This window comes from Drosophila takahashii, chromosome 2R (genome assembly GCF_030179915.1).
Source record: "Drosophila takahashii strain IR98-3 E-12201 chromosome 2R, DtakHiC1v2, whole genome shotgun sequence".
NCBI lineage: Eukaryota > Metazoa > Arthropoda > Insecta > Diptera > Drosophilidae > Drosophila > Drosophila takahashii.
Genome location: NC_091679.1, coordinates 35,181,748 through 35,205,458, shown reverse-complemented (window position 1 = coordinate 35,205,458; position 23,711 = coordinate 35,181,748). Strand labels below are relative to the sequence as shown.

The 23,711-nt window shown below is 43.0% G+C and overlaps 2 protein-coding genes and 1 pseudogene across 5 annotated transcripts; all 3 read right to left on the bottom strand.

The window, feature by feature from the left end:
* Window positions 1–5,197: 5,197 nt before the first annotated feature.
* LOC108061924 (putative N(4)-(beta-N-acetylglucosaminyl)-L-asparaginase GD10667) lies at window positions 5,198–6,244 on the bottom strand. Its single transcript, XM_017148360.2, has one exon. It carries the CDS (start codon window positions 6,224–6,226, stop codon window positions 5,198–5,200), a length of 1,029 nt encoding a protein of 342 aa, XP_017003849.2. The 5' UTR covers window positions 6,227–6,244.
* Window positions 6,245–7,779: 1,535 nt separating this feature from the next.
* LOC123002686 (putative N(4)-(beta-N-acetylglucosaminyl)-L-asparaginase GD10667) lies at window positions 7,780–10,186 on the bottom strand (annotated as a pseudogene).
* Window positions 10,187–12,590: 2,404 nt separating this feature from the next.
* Window positions 12,591–23,585, bottom strand: coro (protein coronin). Of its 4 annotated transcripts, none has more exons than XM_017148358.3 (7): window positions 23,404–23,585; window positions 17,598–17,852; window positions 15,724–15,990; window positions 15,248–15,661; window positions 14,885–15,178; window positions 13,937–14,146; window positions 12,591–13,876 (listed from the first exon to the last, which is right to left on the bottom strand). In XM_017148358.3, exons 2-7 carry the CDS (start codon window positions 17,793–17,795, stop codon window positions 13,649–13,651), a joined length of 1,611 nt encoding a protein of 536 aa, XP_017003847.1. In that variant the 5' UTR covers window positions 17,796–17,852; window positions 23,404–23,585; the 3' UTR covers window positions 12,591–13,648. The 4 variants fall into 4 exon arrangements, with proteins under 4 accessions (XP_017003847.1, XP_017003846.1, XP_017003848.1 ...); XM_017148357.3 differs by having other exon boundaries at window positions 23,388–23,584; XM_017148359.3 differs by having other exon boundaries at window positions 13,937–14,125; window positions 23,388–23,583.
* Window positions 23,586–23,711: the final 126 nt, after the last annotated feature.

The following is a 23,711-nucleotide window of genomic DNA, read 5'->3' as shown; positions in this document are numbered from 1 at the left end:
ATTGAATGGAAAAACCTGGTCGGCAGCATAGTTTCCGTCTGTGTTTGAGTTCGATTTCGAGCTCTCCGCTTATTTATGTTAGTGTCTTGCATCCAAGCTGCTGTATCTACGTACTCACAAAGCCCTGTACTCCGCTCCGCATTCAATCTGCTAATGCACTGCCTTCCCTCCCCAGGCAAAAAGCCAAAGGTTGACTAGCCGGATGCCTCAGTTCAGTATCCTCCGATGCCGAAGTGAAGACTTTGTCCCTCCCTGAAAAAGTTATTGCCAACGCATATCGAGCATATCGTCGAGTGAAATCGCAGCGCATTGTAATCAAGGCAGATGCTGTTTCCATCTGTATCTGAGCCCCAAATAGTAATTTAAAGTGCAGCCAACAAATATGGGAGGTTATTCGATTTCCTATTGGCCGCAAAATCAACACCAAAACGAAAACAGAGAATCTCTCGTTGCCATGGTGAATTTATTTCGTTTGCGGTTAACCCTGCCTTGGTCTTGTTTCGCCTGTTATCTCGATAATTAATTCGATTGCCGCCATCACCCCCCGAAAATGCTCGGCCAACGTGCCGTATGCGTGATGTGAAATTTTAAGCTCACTTACCTGACTGTTTACCCGGCAAACACTCCGGCCAAATGGCTGAAGAGCCAAGAGTTGTTGACTCTATCTGGAGTCTAGCATCTGGCATCTGGAATCACACCCGAAGGAAGCTCGTCGAGGTGTTTGAGCGTTGATTTAACGCCATTCGTTGGTGTTTGCTCTGCTAGTTTCGCACCCGCTGATCAAACCAAACCAAGGAGCCAACTCTTTGGCGGCCAATCCAATACAGCGGTTAATGTGCGGGGTGGGGAAGGCTTGCTTAAATTCCGTGAAACTAAATTCGCCCGGCTAGCGAACAAATTCACTTAAAATGTTGCACGACGCTGGGCGGGGCGGCAATGAAAATAAATGGCTTCTCATCAGAATAAAACGCTAAAAAATTAAGAAAAATGCGATGACGTCCAGGAGGAAAACGAGAACGAGGGCAGGCCGAAAAAAAACAGAAGAGGAATAGAGGAGCTGAAACAGGAAGAGGAAAGAATACGCAAATGGAGCTCAAGCTTCAGCTGGCGGCAGGTGGTTGAGGCAATACAAATTGTTTTGAATTTAAATTGGACAACAGTTGCAGATACTTTTCGTATCTCCTTTAAGCTTTAATCTCTGGCCAGACACTTGATCGCAGCGTTTTTTCCATTCCATTCCAACGAAATGTGTAACGACAGCTCCAAGGTTGCGGCAAGGATGCCAGCGTCGATGTTTTGTGTTTGTGCAACGTGGCGTGAATGAGCAACGGTAGAGGTCTCTTCCACCTGCCCGCCCCCCGAAAAAGAGCCACCCAACCATCAGTGTCAACGTGTCTCGGCTACATCTGCACCTCCACCTGCACCTGCAGCTGAAGTGCAAATGTGCAGTGTAATTAAAAGTGTGTGCACGTGCAGACCCTGGCAAAGCAATTCAAATAGAAAAAGGCAAGCGAAAGGGCTTTCAGTGCCCGAGCTGGGGGTAATTTGGGGGAATATGAGTCCTGAACCTCGGCTGGCTTACTGATTGCTGGCGGCCGGGCTATCTGCCTGCCAATCTATAACCATAAGCCGGAATCAGAACTCGTCTGGGCGAAGGACCCAGTTAATAGAGGCACATTCCTGGTGCCTGTGGTCTTTCAATTAACATTTGACCGGGCTTAATTCGCAAACCAAAACAGCTCTTATCTTGTCCACGAAAAGAAATGACAGCAAAAATAGTCATAAAATATTCTAAATAAAGATTCCAGCGGCCCAAATAATTTTATGAAATTTTGTTGATAGTCAAAATGTATCTGTTACTTATTTATTTTGTTCATTTGCTTCATCTCTTCACAGAAAAAGGCCTTCATAATTTCTTCCATATCCTTTTCTATAGTTTGCCTAGGGATAATATTTTGTTATTTTTTTCCTGGTGTAGCCCTAAGGCCAGGTAAATTAGTTTTCAGGTGGAATCAAAGCCAAAGCTGGATTCACAATCAGAGCAAACCGGGTTCGGTCATCAGATGAGACGATGGACAGGCACTTGACTTGAATATGTGATAATTGGGTTTCTTGCCGTTCAACGGACATCAGAGACGCCCTTAGTGCCAGGCTCTTTCATTTTACATTTTCCCCTTTGCTAATTGCTATTTCTGGAAAATTGCAGGAGCAGATATAAAAGTGCAGGGCGGAAGAAATATATTTGTGCTGAAAATTGTTTGATATGCCCGCTCATATGTAATGAAAATATTTAGCTAGTCAGCATGGAGTCAGCTGGCGAGTAGAGTTAAATATTTAATATGCTGACCAAACAAATTGTGAAAATTCCATTATTTAACTGTTGAGTACGGCTCACTTTTTGTAGTGATTCAAAATTTGAAGCCAGTTAAACAAACATTGCACATATCGAGTTTCCAGCACTCAAACAGTCGAAGTCTAACATGCTTTTTAAATTTTTGCATCTGCCTTTTTATGGCTTAGCTTTAATTTAGATACAGCAAGAGGAGCACAATGGGTATACGAAAGGAAAGTGCGAACATGGAATAAATCTTGGCCAGCATTGTCCTGGTGGCTGTGCAGCCGGAACGGAAAGCTGGATCCTGGATCCTAGAGAACAGGAGCAGAAACAGAGGCAGAACCAAAGCCACAGCCAAACATCGAAGCACTTAGCAACTGCCTAATTTATGGCCCTGTCTGACAATGTGAATGTGAATGTGATTGTGAATGGGACTGTGAATGTGAATGTTTGAGCGCCGGAAGGCCAGACGGTCCTCACAGACATCGGGCAAATATCAGACGATTAGCCACAGACGATTGCATTGAAACAAAGCTGGGAGGCAGGCGAAATGGAGGGGGGATTAGGATTGGGTATTGGAAGTCCCCCGACGAATCGATCCGCATTTAAATATTTTTGTGGCCTCGCCTCTCTGCCTAGCGAAAATCGATGTTTGAATAATTGTAATTGAATTGAATTGGATGGGATTGTTTTGACTTTGGCACTGGCAAGCGTCCTTACGCTTATGGCGCACACACTCATCTCGGGCCGACATTTATTGGTACAGCAAAATGGTAGCTCCATGTTAGTCACGTAGTAGTAGCAACTGAAAGAGCAGCCACCGAAGTTGAAAGTTTTTGTTTTGGGGCACATGACATGCAAAGGCGAAATCACAAAACACTGAAACGTGCTTTTTGACATTTTTGCAATGTATTTAGGCACGTGCAATATCCATCTAAGCGAGTGAGGGAGTGTGTGTGTGCTCGGCTTCTTTGCCAAATTGAATTTAGCTGCCAAAAATGGTATCGATTTAAAGGCAGTACGAACGAACGAAATCAGAAGCAACAGCATTAGGGTCAATTACCGCTACAAAGTGAATTGTCAACAAAATCGAAGCCCAAAAGCAGGCAGCAAACTGAATTCAACACATTGTCCAACTGCCCAACTATGGCCAAAATACACACATGAGTGTATGGGGTGTATGGTGCACTTTCATTATCTGTGCAAATATTTGCCAAAAATGGCAGTTGGCAGTTGTCTCCTATCCTGTCGCTGGCTGCTCCTGCGAGAGTTGCTGGCTCGACACTTTTGGCCATCCTAGCGCAAGTTTTAAGCCGCTTAGTCCCCAGCCCTTTTGCCATTACCCTTCCCTCCCCCTTTCCCACCCCAGTCAAAGTGAAAGTTATTGTACGGGCAACACACACACACTTACACACAAACCCTGCGGTGCACATTTCATAAATGTGGTAGAAGAAAAACTATTTTCATGTTGTTTGGTTGCGTGCGCTTTTGCGAAACTTTCGGCCTCTTATGTCGGCTGTCCCTCAACTCAACTTTTGTCTGTGCCGGAAACTATGGGCCATCCCATCCCAGCCCAGGATGCCGTAAATATTTGCCTTTGCGGCGTAGATGTAGATGCAAACACGTCGCCAGTTTGACTTTAAGACTCACCTGAAGGGACGTCCCTCCACGAAGTTGATGTGTTAACTGCCCCGGAGCAACATCAGCAGCAGAAACAGCACTCGAAAAAAAATAAATTGAGTTAATAAATCGAAACATATATAAATTTGGGGAAAAAAAGAAATAAAGAAAATTACGGTACAAAATAAATGTTTATCAAAGTTTGTATTAAAATAAATTTTTTAAGGAAAATTAGATAGTAATACAGACCATTTCCATTAAAACTTTTGGATCATTTTATTTAATGACAAGAGTCTTTAAAGTAGTTCCGAATTTAGATTTTTTATTTACATTTTAATGTCAAGCTGTTTTGTCAGCGCGACTCACACCCCGTTTTTCTTACCCTAATTTTATTAGTATAGATTACAGACTGGTAAACTCATTTAATCATTGAAAAAATATTCAAAGAAAATACTTTAAATATTTATCTGCTGTGCAGCAATCGCCGTCATGCCAGCAGGTGAAAGTTAAACAACTTTCTGTGGCCATATACTCGTATGCGTTATTGGAAAATTTTCAATTTGCTATTGAAAACGGGCGGCAGGATGGGAAAGCGATGGCTGCGGACAGAGTGCGGAACAAATTTCATACTCGAGAAAGCTAATTAACTTCTCTTTACGAGGCATAAACTTCCGCCATTAAACGCATTTATTTTCATGTGAAAATAAACAAATACCCAAACACGAGTCGGCGGAGAAAGTAATGTTTTGACGGCTCCTTTTGTGCGCGAGTATATTTCTTTATGCATTCAAGCGGCGCCGGGCACGCACACAAACAAAGGCCGCGGCCCGTGTGAATTTACGACAGCGGCGTTGTCAAAGGGGGTTGAGTGAATGCAGAGGAGCAATCCTAAGGGGGGTCGATATGTCTGCTGGTACTTAGCAAGTTGGAGTATTTATTTAGCACGTGTTCCCACGTCCTACAGCTCCTAGCACAGGGCGTATTTGTTGCTTGCTTTTAATTAAGAAATGCCTTGCAACGCTTTTCACAATCATTGAGCGCTAATGAAAGGCAGTAACCTCATCTCGATGGCAAAAGAAGACATAAATTGAGCTCGCTTTTTAGTGCCGCAGCATCATGATTTACCGGCTCATCGAGAACGATCATATCGACATGATTTTACAGCGATTTGTTATCAAAGATTTTGTTTTTATTATTTGGACTGTTAGTTTCATTATTCTTATTATTCTGTCGGTTTTACACCTACCAAATAACTTGACGATCAAGTTCGGACGGAGTTTCCTTTAGTACCGTAGTGCACTTAACAACTTCCCTACGCGTCGGCTGATTCGGGTAGGCCGGGCTACTAACTATGAACCTGAAGCTCTGCTTTAAATAAACCACACCATGACAGGCAGCTGAATAATTTCCAAACCGATCCACGGCGATAAGGGCGCCCTCAAAACGATCTATGTGCTTTCGGATTCGCTGGATTACCGACTCCACTGCCTGTGCCGGCGTTTTGCCCGCCCGCATGGCCTCCACAGCTCGGAGGGAGGGAAGAAAGCGCATCAGGACGTCACCATCTCCGGTGGCCACAGCAGCGCCCACCTCGTTGTCTGCATAGGCTCCGGATCCAGGGATCGACGCATCCCCAACACGTCCGGGTAGCGTGTGTCTTAGTCCGTTGGTAGAAGTGCCCACGTGGATGTTGCCCTCCTCATCGATGGCGGCCATGGTGATGGTATCGTGGTTGTCGGGCCCGAGCTCAACCTGGTCATTTCGAGAAGCGTGCTCATCCCACGAATTCAATGGCTTGTAGGGACCGCATGAGGACTTGGGATCCGGATAGACATTTCGCCAGAAGTTCGGCTGGCAGTTATGCTCCGTCCAATTTTGGGTCATGGCTGTGGTTTCTGCAGTGTTCAGAGTCTCGTTCGGGAATCCCATGGCATTGGCGAAATCCGCGGCTCCATCGCCCACCAAAAGGGTGTGATGAGTGTGCTCCAGGACGTGACGGGCCACCTTAATGGCGCTCCTAATCCGCCGAAGATCGCCCACTGCTCCGATCTCCATGGTGCTGCCATCCATGACCAAGGCGTCCAGCGAGACATCTCCACGCTCGTCGGGATTGGCACCGTAGCCCACTTCTTTATGGCACTGCAGCCTCTCGCACTCCGAAATTCCGCCCACCACGGCATCCCTCGTCTGACCAATTCCGCCCTTTTTTAGGTTCAGGATGCGCCACGCCTCCTCGTTTGCGACAAAAAAGGACCAGGTGTTGATAACCATTGGCAAGAGCTTTCCAGTGCTCCTCTGTCCCGAACTCGTTACGTTTAAAGTAGATTTTGCCCTGCAGGGGTTCGGGTTTCAGAAAGTGAACTATTTCACTACTTTTAAAGAAATTTCTATCTTTACCGAACATTAGTTGCCAGCCAAAGAAAGCACACGTATACTGCTAAAAGTTTCAACATAACTCTTAATTATAATCAAAATAATTTAATATTATTTGTAAGCTAGCACAGGCAAACTGAGCGAAACTCTTTTGGGTCTTCTGATTTTATAGGCCGCCTAATCAGAAGAATTAAGAATAAACACTGAAAAAAACTGTAGTTTTGAGTAACAGTGATTAGCGAGCTCAGAAAGTTCCATTCATGGAAAATAAACTTAATTTAACAACAGAGAACGCTATAGTCGGGTGCCCCGAAATTTTTAAAATCGTATATAAGCGATTGTGGGCGTTAGAGGGGGCGTGGCACCTTTTTGAAACAAACTTGCGCTGCGTAGGAACTCCTAGAATCCGCATGCAAAATGGCAATCTTCTAACTTTTATAGTTTCCGAGATCTCAGCGTTCATACAGACAGAGAGTCGGACAGAGGACATGGCTAGATCGACTCGGCTAGTGATCCTGATCAAGAATATATATAGTTTATAGGGTCGGAAACGCTTCCTTCTACCTGTTACATACTTTTGCACGAATCCAATATACCCTTTTACTCTACGAGTAACGGGTATAAAAATTCAGATTGTGCTGAAAAGTCTTATCTTTCCCAATATTTCTATATCTTAAAGTGTAAAGTGTTAAAAAGAAGAAAATATTAAGCTGAGTGTAATTGTAGGCCTAGGCCTAGCAGATAAGAAAGACACTGACATGACAAAAACAAGAAGAAACGTGTGCCTTCATAATCGTTATCTCCTTTATTTTTAATAGCAATTTTTGGAAAAATTCGTCCGGTTATTGAAGAAAACACAAATAAAAAACTCATTTTAATTAAATCCCAAAAATTAAGCGATTTTACAATCAAATTGGATCGAATTTGAAAAATTAAGGAAGTCCGGGTTATGTTATTATGTTATGTAAAGTTTACAAAGGTAACTATTATAAACAATCAACTCTTAACGAGGTAATAAACTCGTTACGATCGCTCCTTTAACATTCAATACTTCTGGTGATCTCAAAAATCAATTTGTTTCCATAAAAGTAAAATAAGTTTTTAACTTATGTTTTATTAGGTAATTTCTAATGAATGGCAGTAACCTCATCTCGATGGCGAAAGAAGACAAAAATTGAGCCCGCTTTTTAATGCCGCAGCATCATTGTTTACTGAGTCATCGTGAACGATGATAACGACATGATAACCATAGAATTTTGTGTGTTGCTTACCCCTAAATACTTATTTTTAAGGTTTCAAAAAATATGTTATTTATACAATCGGTTCTTTAGATTAGCCAAATTAAAATTTCCCAAGATAATGACTTCTTAATAAGTTTTATTTTTATTGTTTATACAAATACCCATATTCCTATATGAAACCCAATAAATATATACCAACTATTCAACTAATAAGCCTACCAAATAACTTCACGATTGTGTTTGGATGAGGTTGCAAAGAGATCCGTCGTGCATGTCACCGTTTCCTTACGGGTGGGATGTTTCAAATTGGCCGGGCTGCTGACCATGAAGGAGAATTCCTTCTTGAAGGCAGTAACACCGTGACAAGCCGCTGCATAGTTTCCAAGGCGATCTACGGCGATAATGGCGCCATCAAATCGATTTCCGTACTTCCGGACTCGCTTGATTGCCGATTCCGCTGCCTCCGCCGGGGTCTTGCCCGCCCGCATGGCTTCCACAGCCAGGAGGGAGGGAAGAAAGCGCATCAGGACGTCACCATCTCCGGTGGCCACAGCAGCGCCCACCTCGTTATCTGCGTAGGCAGCGGAACCAGGGATCGACGCATCCCCAACACGTCCGGGTAGCGTGTGTCAGTGCTGCCATTTTGTCCTTTTTCCGGACAGATCTGTCCTTTTTTTAACGGCTTTATCCGGAAAAAATTTCAAACATCCCCTATCCGGAAATCTGTCCTTTTTTTTTAAAAATGCGGTTTTGAGTGTTATTTTTGATAGTCGAAAGTGTATAAACCTGTTTTTATATGCTAAAACGCCTTTTTAACTATCAGTCTTACAGCTCGGCACTTAAAAAATAATTCTTTTTACAAATTATCAAAGAGACGTAAAGCAGTCGATGAATTTTCTTTATAGTACAATTTTTTCTGTGGCAAAAAAAAGAGGAAAACATTTTAAAAATTTCTCAATTTTTACTTTCTGTTTTTTTGTCAGAAAAAAATTCAGATTTGAACGACTCTTATCGGGTTATTGGGTTATATATGATTTCTGGCATATGACCGCCGCGGCTGGCTCGGATGTAGTCCAATCTGGACGTACAATTTTCGATGACTTTTTCCAACATTTGCGGCCGTATATCGGCAATAACACGGCGAATGTTGTCTTCCAAATGGTTTGGCGTTTGTGGCTTATCCGCTTAGACCAATGACTTTACACTGTGACTGGTGTCATAACTAAAAGGCTTCACTTAGCCTGTAGCACTGGGATAAAACCAAAATAAATTAAATTAAATTAAATTAAATTAGTGCGCGATACGTATTCGTATTTGCAAGCGTTGTTTAGGCGTGAGTCTATTCATGATGAATTGCCAAACCAAACTGAGAATAAATCACTTGACAGCTGTTAAATCGGTCGCCATCTTGAACAGTGATGCTAACTTAAAGTTCTATACCTTTAAAAAAACACCCTTTATAACCTATGCAGTCACTTGAAATGCTTTTATTATTTGAATAATTTTAGATTATTACGTATACGCACAAAAATTTACCATGGTAAAATTATCAAACGAAGAAGGTTGTGAGTCGGGCGCAGGAGATCATTACATAATTGAATTTTATACAAAATCCATTTAAATTAAGTAAATTTATAACCCATTGGTAAAAACAGAAAAATGGAGGCGCATTTACTTTTGTCCTTTTTTAAAATGTTTTTGTCCTTTTTTTCCCTGAATTTTTTGGCTTATTTGTCCTGTTTTTCAAGCTGAGTGATGGCAGCACTGGCGTGTGTCTTAATCCATTGGTAGAAGTGCCCACGTGGATGTTGCCCTCCTCATCGATTGCGGCCATGGTGATGGTATCGTGGTTGTCGGGCCCGATCTCAACCTGCTCAGCTCGAGTAGCCTGCTCATCCAACAAAGACAAGGGCTGGTAGGGACCGCAGGAGGATCTGGGATCCGGATAGACATTTCGCCAGAAGTTCGGCTGGCAGTTATGCAACGTCCAATTTTGCGTTATGGCTGCGGTTTCTGGAGTGTTCAGTGATTCGTTTTGGAATCCCATGGCATTGGCAAAATCCGCGGCTCCATCGCCCACCAAAAGAGTGTGATGTGTGTGCTCCAGAACGTGACGGGCCACCTTAATGGCGCTCCTCATCCGCCGAAGATCGCCCACTGCTCCGATCTCCATGGTGCTTCCATCCATGACCAAGGCGTCCAGCGAGACATCTCCACGCTCGTCGGCATTGCCGCCGAAGCCCACAGCTTTATCGCATTGTAGCCTTTCGCACTCTGAAATTCCGCCCACCACGGCATCCCTCGTCTGACCAATTCCGCCCTTTTTTAGGTTCAGGATGCGCCACGCCTCCTCGTTGGCGACCGAAAAGGGCCAGGTGTTGATAACCATTGGCAGGAGCTGTCCAGTGCTCCTCTCTCCGGAACTCGTTACGTTTAAAGCAGATTTTGCCCTGTAGGTGTTCGGATTTTAGACAGAGAATTCACTACATTTGAAGAAATTCCTATCCTTACCGAACATTAGTTGCCAGCCAAAGGAGGCACACGTATACTGCTAAAAGTTTCATCATATCTCTTAATTATCATCAAAATAATGTAATACTATTTGAGTCAAAATCTGCCAAGTGGGCCACCCCTGTTCCGAAGGTCCGATTTTCATCGAACTTTTTTACTTTTCCGGTTCACAACGAAAATATAAGAACTTCATTTGAACGGTTTTGCGAAATTTTGAGTTTTACCGGAGTTATAGGGGTCAAAACATGGCATTTTTGACACTTTTTCGAAAAAGTTGCACTCAGTCAAAAATTCATAACTTCGGAACGGTAAGAGATATCTTTATGATGTTTTCACTAATCGCTCAAGAATTATTATGGCTTTCCATAAAAAAATGTAAAAAAAAATTAAAATTTATTTTTCTTAAAAATAAATCAACATTTTTTTTTAGTTTTTATTTTTTTCAGTGTTCTTCACCAGCTATAGAGTTTAAAACCATTTGAAAATGAAGTTTGATTCATTACGAAAAAATTCAAAAAAAAAAAAAGAGTGGCCCGGCCAAAGGTTTTTCGCAATATTGAATTGAAGAAGAGCGCACAGCGGATTCCCATACAAAACGACAAGAAGTGCCTCATTGACATCTTCAGTCGGCTGACGCTACGCGCGCAACGGCATGTGTTGACCAGCCAATTTTCACGAGCAAGCCGTTTTTGTATGGAAAACCGCTGTGCGCCCTTCTTCAAATCGATATTGCGAAAAACCTTTGGCCGGGCCACTCTTTTTTTTTTTTGGATCTTTTTCGTAATGAATCAAACTTCATTTTCAAATGGTTTTAAACTCTATAGCTGGTGAAGAACACTGAAAAAAATAAAAACTAACAAAAAATGTTGATTTATTTTTAAGAAAAATAAATTTTAATTTTTTTTTACATTTTTTTATGAAAAGCCATAATAATTCTTGAGCGATTAGTGAAAACATCATAAAGATATCTCTTTCCGTTCCGAAGTTATGAATTAATGTCTGAGTGCAACTTTTTCGAAAAAGTGTCAAAAATGCCATGTTTTGACCCCTATAACTCCGGTAAAACTCAAAATTTCGCAAAACCGTTCAAATGAAGTTCTTATATTTTCGTTGTGAACCGGAAAAGTAAAAAAGTTCGATGAAATTCGGACCTTCGGAACAGGGGTGGCCCACTTGGCAGATTTTGACTCATTTGTAAGTAAGCACAGTCCAACTGAACTAGCCCGTTTCGGGACGTCAGCTTTTATAGGCCGCCCAATCAGAGGAATTAATTATAAGCACAGAAAGAAAAGCATTTAACTTGTGAGATTAGCGGGATGAGATAGATCCTTTTATGGTCAGCAGAAGCTTACAAAATTAGATTGTACCAAAAAAAATAATGTATGTTTGAATTTATATTTCTCAATAGTTCTATATTTAAAAATATTGTTTTCACATTTCCGCTTTGAAAAAGAACTACTATTAAAGCTAAGTGTAATGGTAGGCTTAGGCCTGATATAAAAAAAACACGTGTCTGAATAATCGTATTCTCATAAATTTTTAATTGAAACTTTTAGAAATTTTGGTAGACACAAAAAAAACCCATTTAATGCTAATATGGTACGAAATATAGTTACTAAGCGATTTTCGATTTAAATTTGACTTCCGGGTTATGGAAGTTCGGCTTCATTTGTCCTAAGGCAGTAGACACAGTGGCAGACACAGTCACAGCCCAGCGGTAGAGTATGCGGAGTAAAATATCGCATAATATAAAATAGTTAAGATAGCACTTTAAACATAAAAAAACATCTGGTATCAAATTTTATGTGGCATTGATCTTTAATCATATAAGTTCCATTATAAAAATCAAAACAGCCATTGATCCTTATAAAGAATGATACGAGAAGAATTATATAGAAGAGTATGCGATGATTTTTTTAAATTGTTGAGCATTTCGTTTATAATATCCATACGGACTCCGTTCGTTTTAAGGCACACATGCACCTCTGGCCAACAGAAAAGGTCAACATATTGCTACCGGCAATCGCCGGAACTTGCATAACAAACATAATTTTAATTAAATCAACAACTTGGTTGGGAACACACTCTATCATAATTGCAACGCACACCCACAAAAGCGCACTCGGCCAAGTTTAATTAAAATGTCAGATTCGTTATACACGTAAATTGAAATTACATTTTTTTGGTTTGCTTGCTAAGGTAATAATTACACACAACACATTTGCAGTATGCTCTAAAACTGTTTAGGCAGAAATTAAATGCATTTGCATATTCAATTGAACCGAACAAATGAGCTCCCACAAATAAATAGCGCATGGATGAGCTTATTTGTGCAATTAAAAGTTGTCAATTAGTTTAAAATGCATTCAAAGGTACCATTAAAAACTATAATAAATTATACATATTTCCAAGAGCAGTTTTAAAAATGATTTAAACATTAAAATATTTAAACATTAAAATATTTAAAACATGTAATAGACTCCATTTTGAGCAATCAAGTTCTTCTGGCATTTGTTGTATATTCTTTTATTCCGTATCAAATTGTAAATTATTTGTATATAGAGTATTTATGTATATGTTTATAGTCAGCATTTTACAATTCAATTACAAAATCGGTAGGCATTTTAGTGGCGCTCTCGCTCTCTACTTTTGCAGCATAACACCATTCCTCTTTAACAAATAAAATAAGAAATAAAAGAAAAGTAAAATTAAAAGAAGTCTTTATAAAAATAGGTTCGTTGGTTTCTTATTTTCTTTCTGATTTTGTTGCATTTATTGTTATTCTTATTATTTCAAAATACAGCTTATCATTAGTTTGAACAAGAAAATTTTGATTATGAAAACGAATTAAGTCCGATGACCCCCCTCACTTTCTTACTAAATTCGTAATGTTTGACACGACAATTTGCAGGGAAATGTGACTGATTTGGGGGCCCTCAGCTAGGATGAACAGTATCAAATCTATTAACTACTGTCATGAAAACTTTCGGGACGTACAAATATACAGGACGTTACAGAAAGGAGCTCGTACAAATTTGGTAGGTAAATGTTAACTCTTAGGTGATTGAGGTTTAGTCTATGATTTGCCTTTGTTAAATTTACAACAATTTCACACTTGCGTTACAAAAAACGATTGAAGGGCCGAGTGTCTGCCCTTCGCTCAGCTTGATTTTGGGCGCAAATCGTAGGTAGTTCGTTAGGTTTTTATATATTTTTGGCAGGATGTAGTTTAATGTTATTCTTTATACGTTAACCGTTCAGCTCTGCTCGCTAGTGTTCGATTTGATGGTTAAGCTCGGCGTTCTCTAACCCTATCTGTGCCACACTCAACTGATTTCGCTCGCTAAGGACCTAATATTAAATTATACAAAATAAATAATCGAAACCATAATCATAATAGACAATAACTTCTTCTCGTTTCCAATTCGCCCTCATTGCGTACGAAATAAACGTTATGTTGCATTAGAGAAATTAAGCGGTAACTACGAGCTTCTACAAGCAGTTCTCTGTCTCTCCTCCAATCCATTCCGCCCATTTCCATCAGTCCAGTCCTTCTTTTTGGCCAGACCTAGTCCTCGTCCTTTGCCGTTCCTGCTGATGTGGACGCGTGGTCATTGGCACTTTCGCTGGCCTTGCCATCGGAGGCAGCAGATGCCGCAGAAGCTGGCGCAGCATCGCTTCCGTTCTTGTTGCGGGCATCCTCCTTGGCCTCCAGAGCGCGTATACGGTTCTCCTGCTTCACGATGATCGCCTTGAGTTTGCGGATCTCATCCTGGATGGTGCGCAGGTCCTTTTCCTTTGGGATATCAAGCACTGGATTAGTCGGGAAACCCATTGATGCAACGAAAATACTCACCGACAAAACCGCTGCTGGCGGTCCGCCCTCGCTAGCCTCGTTGTTGTTTCCGGACGCATAGGAGCCGCCGCCGCCCGCACTGCTGCTCGCCGCTCCGGAGCTGCCGCCATCGCCTCTGGGCTTGTTGAGAATGTTGCCCGCCTTCTTCGCCGGCAGCGACTTGTTGACCGACGAGGAGACGTAGCCACCCTGTACAATGGAAACGCGATCCTTATTAGGTGGATTAGAAAATCTGTTCGTTTCAGAACACAACAAGCAACAATGAACACAACAACAAGCGCCACGCGCATTCGCGTGCGTGTTAGGGCCAAGTGTGCATGTGTGCGGCGTCTTACTGGCCAAAATAGTACTCGATAAATAATTTTACATAAACTGCTACTTAAGATGTGAAACAAACAAATGTACGTGTTAAGTTATGGTAATATCCTGGCTTATAGTAGACATCTCTGCAGTTCAATATGAGTTTAATCTGCTTATGGGTAACTAGGTAAACTTCTACTAGGCCTGTATTTACAATGCCACTTCTTGGAGCTATAAGTTTATCGCTAAAATGAGGTCTGTAGTCAGTGTAGGTGAGTGGACTGTGGCTGGGCGGACGAGACACAAACGTAGATAACGCAGAAAGGAACGCAAGCAAAGCAAGCGCAGGCAACAAAGGCAGGAAGCTCGCTTCACACAAGAAAAAGCAACTGCAAAAGCCGTTGGAATACATTGGAGAAGGGGCACCCACAGTGGCAGCGGCTGCCTCATCCACTTCGAGCCGCATTGCCAACTGTGGACAGGCCCCGCGAGAAGGCATGCTGATATAAGTCCTATATCTTGTACGCTCTGATCGCCGGCAGAATGGCTGGCATGGTGGCCGAACCCTCACCGCATTCGGCTGCGAGCGCTGTATGTTCCAACGCGGAGTACAAACGGAGTGGCGTCGCCTCCACCGCGGCAACTTACTTTGAGCGAAAATGTGATCGGATCCGCGTCCTTGCCGTCGATCCACTCCTCCGCGGTGATGGCAGCATCCTCCGCCAGCGTGTCGGGGTAGAGATCCTCCTGGAAGAGATCCGATTTGCGCGGCACCGTCATCGATATGACTTGGCACAGACCGTTGTTGTTCATGCGATAGAACTTGGCAACCTCGCAGGTGGTGACATCACAGCCTCGCTTGGGCATCAAACCAATACCACGCTGTGGCTCTGTCGTCTGAAACGTGTTAATGTAGTGCACGAAAGGAGGCTCGGGCGTTACCTTTAAAAAAAAAAAGGGATACAGGATTAGATTACAAGGGAAAGCCACATTCAAAGTCCTATTACTAACCTCGAAATACCTGATGACCGAGTCACCCTTGCCGCACAGATAGATCATGTTCGTGTCTGCATCGTAGAGCGGGAACATCACACCGTTGGACGTGTCCAGCTCCACCATGACGATGGGCTCGTTGAGGGCGTCCGGTGCGCGCAGCGAGTACTGGCGCTCCGAGCTCCGGTTGAAGCCCGTCGTGAAGATCAGACCGTGGCGCAGGAAAATGGCCCGCGTGGCCTTGGAGCCCTCGTGGCACATAGCCTCGCTATCCAGCTCCCCTGTGCGCGGGTCGTAGATGCGGATTTTCTTGTCCTTGCAGGTGGTGACCAGCTTGGAGCCGTCCCAATTGAAGCAGGCGCTGTACACGATGTCCGGGTGGGAGTCGATGTGCACAAGGATTTCGCCAGTGCCCACGTTCCAAATGACAACCTAAGGCGGAAAGAGAGTATTATGAGTATTGGTTCTGTGAAGGAAGACTAGCATTTACTGACCTGGTTATCGGAGCCGGCGGTGAGCAGCACATTGAGGGCCGAGGGATGCCACAGCACCAGGCCCACGCGACGCTGGTGGAAGACCAGATCGACCACGGGTTCGGTGAGCGTGCGCGACAGTCCGCCGTCGGGAATCTGCCACACCTTGACCACGCAGTCCTCTGATCCGGAGGCGATCACATTGTCGTTGTGGGGGCACCAGGCGATGTCCAGCACAGGACCCTTGTGTCCTCCCACCAACGGGTGGTCTGCCGCTATGCGACCAACCTGGAAAAGTCCATTAAATACCAATTAGTACGATATGCCAACGCGAACTAATTAATTGACGACGAGTACGTCATAAGCAGACACCAACGGAAAACTGCAACCTCGCAACCCATTGGCCCCATTCCCGAATTATTATTTATAGCCGACTCCGACTGCATTTGGTTCTGCTGCGTTCACTAATCTGCGGAGCAAGCATTCCATAATTGTAAACTTCATGGGAAGAAGTGCACTCGAATTATAGAAAATATGGATGCGGATTACTTCCACAGCGATGTGTATGGGGATAGCAAGTAACAGGGCCGAAATTATATATTTCTCACGATTAAATTATTTTTAATTTTCGGATATTTTTATAATAATTACATGGAGAGGGATTTCTCATGAAATTTATATAGATCCCTCAGTCCTTTTTTTGCGGTAGGGATTGAACTTTTCTTTTCCTTCAAAAAAGGCAAGGAAAATAAGAAATCATCTTTCTTATTAAGGGAAAAAGAAGATCATATTCTACTGGGTATAGAAACCTTCTATAGGTAATAATTTAACTTTACCTACTTTAACTCTTTACAAGACTTTGAAAACGTTTTGCTTTGCAATTTAAAACTGAATTGGGGTCTTCTATTAATACGTATTGGAAGAAAGGTAGGTAACAGAAAAATATATATAATTCCAAAACATTTTTCACAAGACTTCCAAGCGCATAAATCTATTTTAGTTGCTCAAGAACTTTTGCTTGCTCATTTCCACACTTGCCACATGCGGCCAACCTTGGCCACTTGATGAATCTCACTTATCATCTGCCCCGCCCTCCAACCGACCAAATCCAGTACCCATAAAATAAGTAAAATAGGGCGTGTGAAAGCCGCTCTACATAGAAATCGTCACTTAAAGAAGCGGCAGCTGCTTAACCGTCAAAAAGTCGGTCCAAAAAAGAAAAAAACGGTCGCAGAGGCTACGGCGCGTTTTGCATACAAATTTGTTCCAATTAGAACGACACTCGGCCTGCTTCCAAATACGTTTTGACCAAAAGAGGAGCATGGATGGAGGATCGGGGGAGTGGGGATTGTGACGCCCACACTCTTGCGGGAGCTGCGGATACAGCGACAACTGAACGGAAGCCCATGCGGCTAGATCTGGAGCACAAATGGCCAAATGATTTCGAGGAGTGAAAATGAAATTTATTAGAATATAAACAATTATTTTATTGCTCTATAATTCGCCCAGCAGAGTGTGCGTTTCAATGCAATGATTCGAACGAATATAATTATTTGTATTCGTTTTCCTGCGTCTCTCTCTCTAAAATTAGACGATTTTGTTTGTCATGTTGGCTCTTGGCCAAATTACAAAAGTGCGCCAGCTAAGAGAACCGCTGCCGCGAGGGTAGCAGAATTCATAACTATTTATAAACACATGAGCGATTGGGGGGGACCCATCCGAAGTCCGTCGACGTCACTCGCGACGTGGCAACAAGCCCGCAAATGGCCGCAAACTTTATGCCAAAAAGGTCCCTATAAATAGTTGGCCATTGTCTTCGATAAAAATACCCCTCAACGTTAATAGACGAAGCAGGCGAATGAATGCAGCTATAATAGGTCCGGTGGGGCACTCACTTTGTTGTGTGGCAAGACGATGAAGGCTCCGCCGCCCGCCGACTCCACGATGATGGCCAGGAACTTGGGATTCACCGCACAGAATGTGGAGTCCCAGCTGGACTTGGACACCCTAATGTTGTCGTAGCACTGCTCCCGCTTCAAAGCCTGTCCGTAGACGTGGCGGAATTTGGAGCTGCGCACTACGCGAAACGACATCTTGGTGGTGAAGTGGCTTGGGTCAGTGATCAGTCCTGAGTTTCTCTACGTCTAACTCTGGAAAGAAGAAATATACAAGATTATTCGTAATTTATAGGGTAAATATAACTGCAGACCTTTTATCTTATTTTAAACCCACAGATGGATTTAACTAACCCCATCAGTATCATGTGATAAAAAAAACCCCCTTTATTTTGGCAGGGTTTTAAAAACACATTTGATAGTATCTATTTCAAACTTTAACTTCGAGTAACTATAATTCGAGTTACGGGCTATGCATAAACACATTGAATAGTATAATATTATTGTTCGCTTTCAGCTTCGCTCGCTGCTGATGTATTAACTTAACGCGTTTTCTTTCACCGCGCTTCGCAGCCTCGATTAGTTTTATAAATTTGCATATGTTAATTTCGCTTGTTGCGAAAATCAATGAGTGCTTTCCCATTCGCAACTCGCAGCCATTGAATAGCCGACTTTGTCAGCGAGTGGTTGCATCAAAATTGGTTATGGCATCAATATCGGCGACTCAAGTCGCCTAGAACGCTTTCACCTGGCCACCTGCCTCAAATGGCGCCACTTTCGTTAATGAATCGCCAGCCGGAACGTGTCGAATTATCAGTTGGCCAGCACGACGACGTACCCCTTTCTTTTATATGACATCATAATGCTGAAATACTCACTCCAGTAATGAATAGCCTGCCAACACGTGAGTTATGGCTATGGGCAGAGAACCGAACCCGAACTCGAACCCGATCCTAAACCCAAAGCCAAAGCCAAAACCCATATACCTAACACTCCGAGAGACTTCTAGATAGCTACGTGCTGCGCACAGTCGCAAAAATCATTTCTGGGTTGGGCCGAGGCCGACAGGCTGACTAAACTTTGCCTCCGACCAGCTTTCGTTTTTAATCAGAAAAGTGCCATAAAAGTGTTTCGCTTCTTTTGCTTTGTTTTGCTCGCAGATATTCATATTTATTGCAAGCACTAAACTTTGTCATTGACCCCTTAAAAACGGGCCCCAAAGCAGACCCCAATAGTTGATTACTTTCTAGGCTAAGTATGTGAATATCTTTGGTTCCATTTTTTAGCTGAGTGTTTGTCCTATCGACGGGGCCCCTCGACTGATAAAGAAATATCAGCACGGAGTTGGCTAAACACCACAGAGATAATGTTAAGTGCTACGCCTATGAAATGTTCGGCACCCAATGGAATATACTCCAAAGCGCTGTACCCAGAATATATCTATACGTATATGCGCTGTTATTTATGTGTTTATATGCCAAACACCTTCGTTTGCAGGCGGGAAAATTTTTGTTTCGCCGCTGAAGGTCAAACTTATTAATAGAAAATTAAATCATCTTAGGCGAAATTAAATTTTCATATACAAACACAGGCGCACGATGCTCGTAGGAGCGTTGTAAATCGCATTTGATGTGTTTATTTATTTCGTTGGCATCGCTGGCATCTGCCATGCCTGAGTTATCATAGCCGGGCGAAGCTTACCCACTCCCCCGCTTGGTCCCCATTGCATTCGCAATTACAGTTCGCAAATGCCAAAAATGTGGCCCCTTCAGCATTATGTCGACTTGAACTCGCTGCTGGTTTAATCAGCAGAAGACCAGCGATACAAAAGAATGCTCACAACGGAAGTTGGTTTAAGAAAATCTCTGTTAAGAATGGAAAATCGCACTGGTACACAAGTTCCCGAGTGTCGTTATGCGGGTGATGTGATTGAATCCCAACAGCGGATTGGATATTATCCATTACAGTGGGTCTAAAGTATGATAATCCTCATGGGGAAAGTCAGGTCACACATATTCAAAAAAAAACCAAAGAATACTAAATTGGTTCAGAAATTCATTTCTAAATTCTAATTTCCAAAAGAAATATTACTTGAATGAATTTGCCGAACATAATTCTTTTACCTAACTATGGGTCTGTTTTTGAATTCTTAAAAATATTTTCTATAAATAGGAGCCTACGAAATTTGGTTCTTTTACTTTCAAAAGCAATTATCCCTGGAATAACACTGTTCGATTAGAGAAACGTTTATAGAAAATGTACGCTAATTTAGATTTAGGCTCTATTATAGAAGTCATTCCCATGAATAGAAACAGACTGCTGCTGAGTCATTTTAAATACCTAATTAACACCACATGCCCAGTAACCAATTGATGTCAACCAACTTTTAGCAGCCACTGTCGTACAATCGTGTTGATCACTTAACAATGGCGCTGTTGCGGAGCCCTTCAGCAATTTGTGTTGCAATCGCGCGAGATGCAACTGCTGCTCAATTGCTGCGATCGCGATGGTCCAGCGATCGGGGACTGGCCGCAAATTGACTTAATGCTTGATTGCAAATCTTGGCGCTTTGTCGACACGTTGTGTTCACCGGCCAATTCTAATTGCTAACAAATGCTGTCGTGTTTTGTTCTTGTTTCTTGGCGGCGTGACTAAAACGCAGTGGGGCCCCCTTCTAACTCCCTCTCCCTTCGATTGACTTGGTGACTTGGGTGTGCAGTCAATTAAGCGTAGTACGAGTAGTTTCCAGCAACAGTGCAATGGGGCGTGAGCAAAAATAAAACAGTGTTTGGGTAAAAATAAAGTGGTGATGGAATGGGACACTGCTCCAGTTGTGGCTGCAAGGGCCCCGTCCGCTCTGATGACATCTCCATTCAAATATACACTCGAAAAAATGATATTTTCAACATTATTTGGTTTTTTAAACCTTTATTAGTTGCCGAGAACTACTAACTAATACCATGAATAAATATATAAAATAAATATATATATAACAGTTGAAGGCCAATTAAAAACTTTCAACAAACAAAGCAAACGTGAAAAAAAATTTTTTTTGTTAGGAACATTTTTAATTTTAAAACTTATTGACAAAGCATTTTTTTAATTGTGAAAAACTGGAATATGGTTTCACCTCCACCTCCTTAAACTATTATACTGATGTTTTTCTGCTAAATAAAAAAAAGTAAGTAAAGTAAAAAAATCGTTTCAGCTTTGCCTGCTTATCGGTATCTGGTCAACAACTATCCTTATCACACTGGTATAAACTTTAATTTAAAAAAATCATGCTAACATTTTTCCCCAGTGCACCGCTGCTGGCGAGGCCTAATCAGCTGGCCAATGATCACAGTGCCACATGTGTGAGTCATCCGTGATAAGAGAACCACTGTTTATCGGGCGTCTGCTGCACTGGAAACTTTCGCCGATCGACTCGACTCGTTGGTGATGGCGATGATGATGATGTCATTGGTGCAGTTGCAACGTCATTGGATGTGCAACGCGTGTGTGTGTAAGGGTTCATCAAACTGCCTGAAGAGTGTGCATGCCTGACGGCGATTAGCCAAAGTTTTTGACAAAAAGCGCGCAAGTGTCGCGGCAGACTTGGTGGCTTGCTGCACAGTGGGTGTCGTCGCTGGCCGAGTGAAAGTGGAACTCTGCTGCTAAAATTAACCACATGTATATGCAGTGCCCCACCCGACAGCCCCCATCTCCCCCCTCTTCCTCCCTCTCGCTGTCACAAGTGGCGCTGGCTTTTGTTGCTGTCTTAATTGCCGCTCGTTCTTCTTCTTCTACTCTGCACCTATGCCCCACTCCGTCGCCCATTTGTTGCTATTTTTTGCATTTCCATTCGAGTTAGTCAGACCGGGCGGCAGTTGCAGTAACCCGCATACCCTAGGTATTACGGGTATTATGATTCTTATCAGATGTGACATGTGCGTATTTCATTACCGTAAAATGGCGAAATGGATTTGCCTATTAAATACATAAAAACATATATGTATCTATTGTAACTAGGTAGCAATAAACATTGGTGAATGGTGAAGAGATCGGTCAGTTCTTATAACGGAAGCAACATTTCTTATCTTTAATGTTTTGTAGGTTACAAGTTGTAAGTTTTTTCAGGAAGATAACAAATTTCCGTCGCTTTCTTATCTTAAAAGTTTCTTCTATAACGGTTGTAAAGAAGATGCTGAACAAGGTGTCATTGGTAAATATGCGAATTTACATTATTTACACTGAGTAACTTGTTTATAGTTTTATAGCCGTATTTAAGTAACGCCTAATAAAAAGTTCCAGTGCCAGCAGGTAAGCTTATCCTTATCTTAGTCCTTTCGATAAATTTATCCAATGATCCAGCAGAACAAAAAACGACATTAAAACAAGATAAAATTACAAAAAGTTCTAAACCTTACTGAAATCTTTAAAAACATTTTTGTGTGGAGTTTTCTATAAGATATGACAGCTTAGTTCTCTTCCAATGACCATTTGAAGTATGCTTATCTACTTTGAAGCTTTACATTTTCTCAAAACTGCTAGGGTATGCAAACAGTGACTTCCCAGTTTTCTTAGAGTGACTGTGGCCAATTGGCATGTTTGTTAGTCGCCCAATCGGCGTTTATACGTGCGTCTGTTTTGCGATCGTGGCCAAACAGCTGTTGGCGGCATAGTAATCGCGACATTGGCTGACGCATAAACGCGATCGCCGGACATGCGAGTGTGTGTGAGTGAGTGTCGGCTTCATTCCAGTGCATTTCTCATATTTTTGTCACTAATTGGTGTTGGCTAAGTTTCGCTGCTTAACCCATTTGGGGAGCAACCGAAATAGCTGTGCGTGGGGGCGTATGCTGTGCGCTCTCTCGCTCGCTCGCACTTTCCATTCCAAGACGCCGCTGGAGGTCGCTTGTTTTTCACACTTGCTCTCGCTCGCACACACCAAATGAACCGTAATTCTGCGCTGGGGCCAACTGGAAGCCACGTTTGTGGCTGGCCAATATTCCGTATTTCAAATTTTGGCTCATTTTGGCGCCCTCGGCACGCTCTGCCCCCCGCCACGCCCCCCGCCACATCCAGTAACTTGTTGCTTCTGCCAGCAACAATTGGCACATTCTCTCGCTCCGCACCCGCTCTCCCTGCTCTCTCTCTCGCTCGCCCTCAGCGTAAACAAGTGAGAGCCGGAAAAGCCACACAAATTACAGCGAAATGCGAGGAAGGGAAAAAAGTAGGAAAAGAAATACACAAAAAAAACAATTAATACAATCAAGTGCGAAGCAACAAATTTGATTTCTTTCGCTCGTTTTTGCAACGTTTTTCGGCACTGGCGCTGCTTCGCTCTCTTTATTCCCTTTTTTGGGTGTTGGACTCATATAACACGGTGAGCGAGCGGGAGAGCAGATGGCTGAACTTTTATAGCGGTACTCTTCACATGCACTGCGTTCGCCGCTCCGCTCGCACAAGAAAGCACGCACACAAGCACACGCACGCCTCACTCGGCGCACACAGACGCGCACTCACACAGTCGCAGAGGCGGCTGTCGCACTTATTTTTTACCGTGATTTTTAATGATTTTGTAATACGCGCGTTTATTACTTAAGCGCCGCATTTGCATCGGCCACTCGCAACGTAGCTTGGAAAATGCCCAGCTGCCGCTGACACCAATCGGGAGTATTTATACTCGGCTAAAAAATCCGCCGTGATTCATTGCCCCACCGCTTTGACATTTAATGTGGCAGGCAGGCAGCGCATTGGAAAAGCGGCCGCAAGAAACGACACCAAAATACCACTACCACCACTCACTTTATTTATCACTCACTGGGGCCAGCGCATTCAGCGGGGGATTTCCACCAAAGATTTTGCACACGACTGGGAACTTAAGGCACTACTTCAAGACTTTTCAGTCAGCAGAAAGACGGGACGAGTACAAAATGCCGACGAGAGCGCGCAGAGCATCTAAGAGCAAGTTCGACACTGTTGTTCGAGGCGAGTTGTTGATATCAGCGCCGTTCGCGTTCACCGCGCCGCGTTCACCCGCGCAGAGTTGCCACCCGCGGGGGAGATAGCTAGAGTTGGCTAGGGTTCATTCCAGAGATGCTCGGGGGATTTATATTTGGGTTTATTTGG

What these genes read in the sequence shown, in the direction of transcription:
- coro (XM_017148358.3), bottom strand. Translation starts at nt 17,795, where the DNA reads ATGTCGTTTCGCGTAGTGCGCAGCTCCAAATTCCGCCACGTCTACGGA. An exon ending in CCGCCGGCTCCGATAACCAG is followed by an intron (nt 15,662 to 15,723) that starts GTCAGTAAATGC and finishes TTTCCGCCTTAG; the next exon opens with GTTGTCATTTGGAACGTGGG. An exon ending in CGATCACATTTTCGCTCAAA is followed by an intron (nt 14,147 to 14,884) that starts GTAAGTTGCCGC and finishes CCACCTAATAAG; the next exon opens with GATCGCGTTTCCATTGTACA.
- LOC108061924 (XM_017148360.2), bottom strand. Translation starts at nt 6,226, where the DNA reads ATGGTTATCAACACCTGGTCCTTTTTTGTCGCAAACGAGGAGGCGTGG.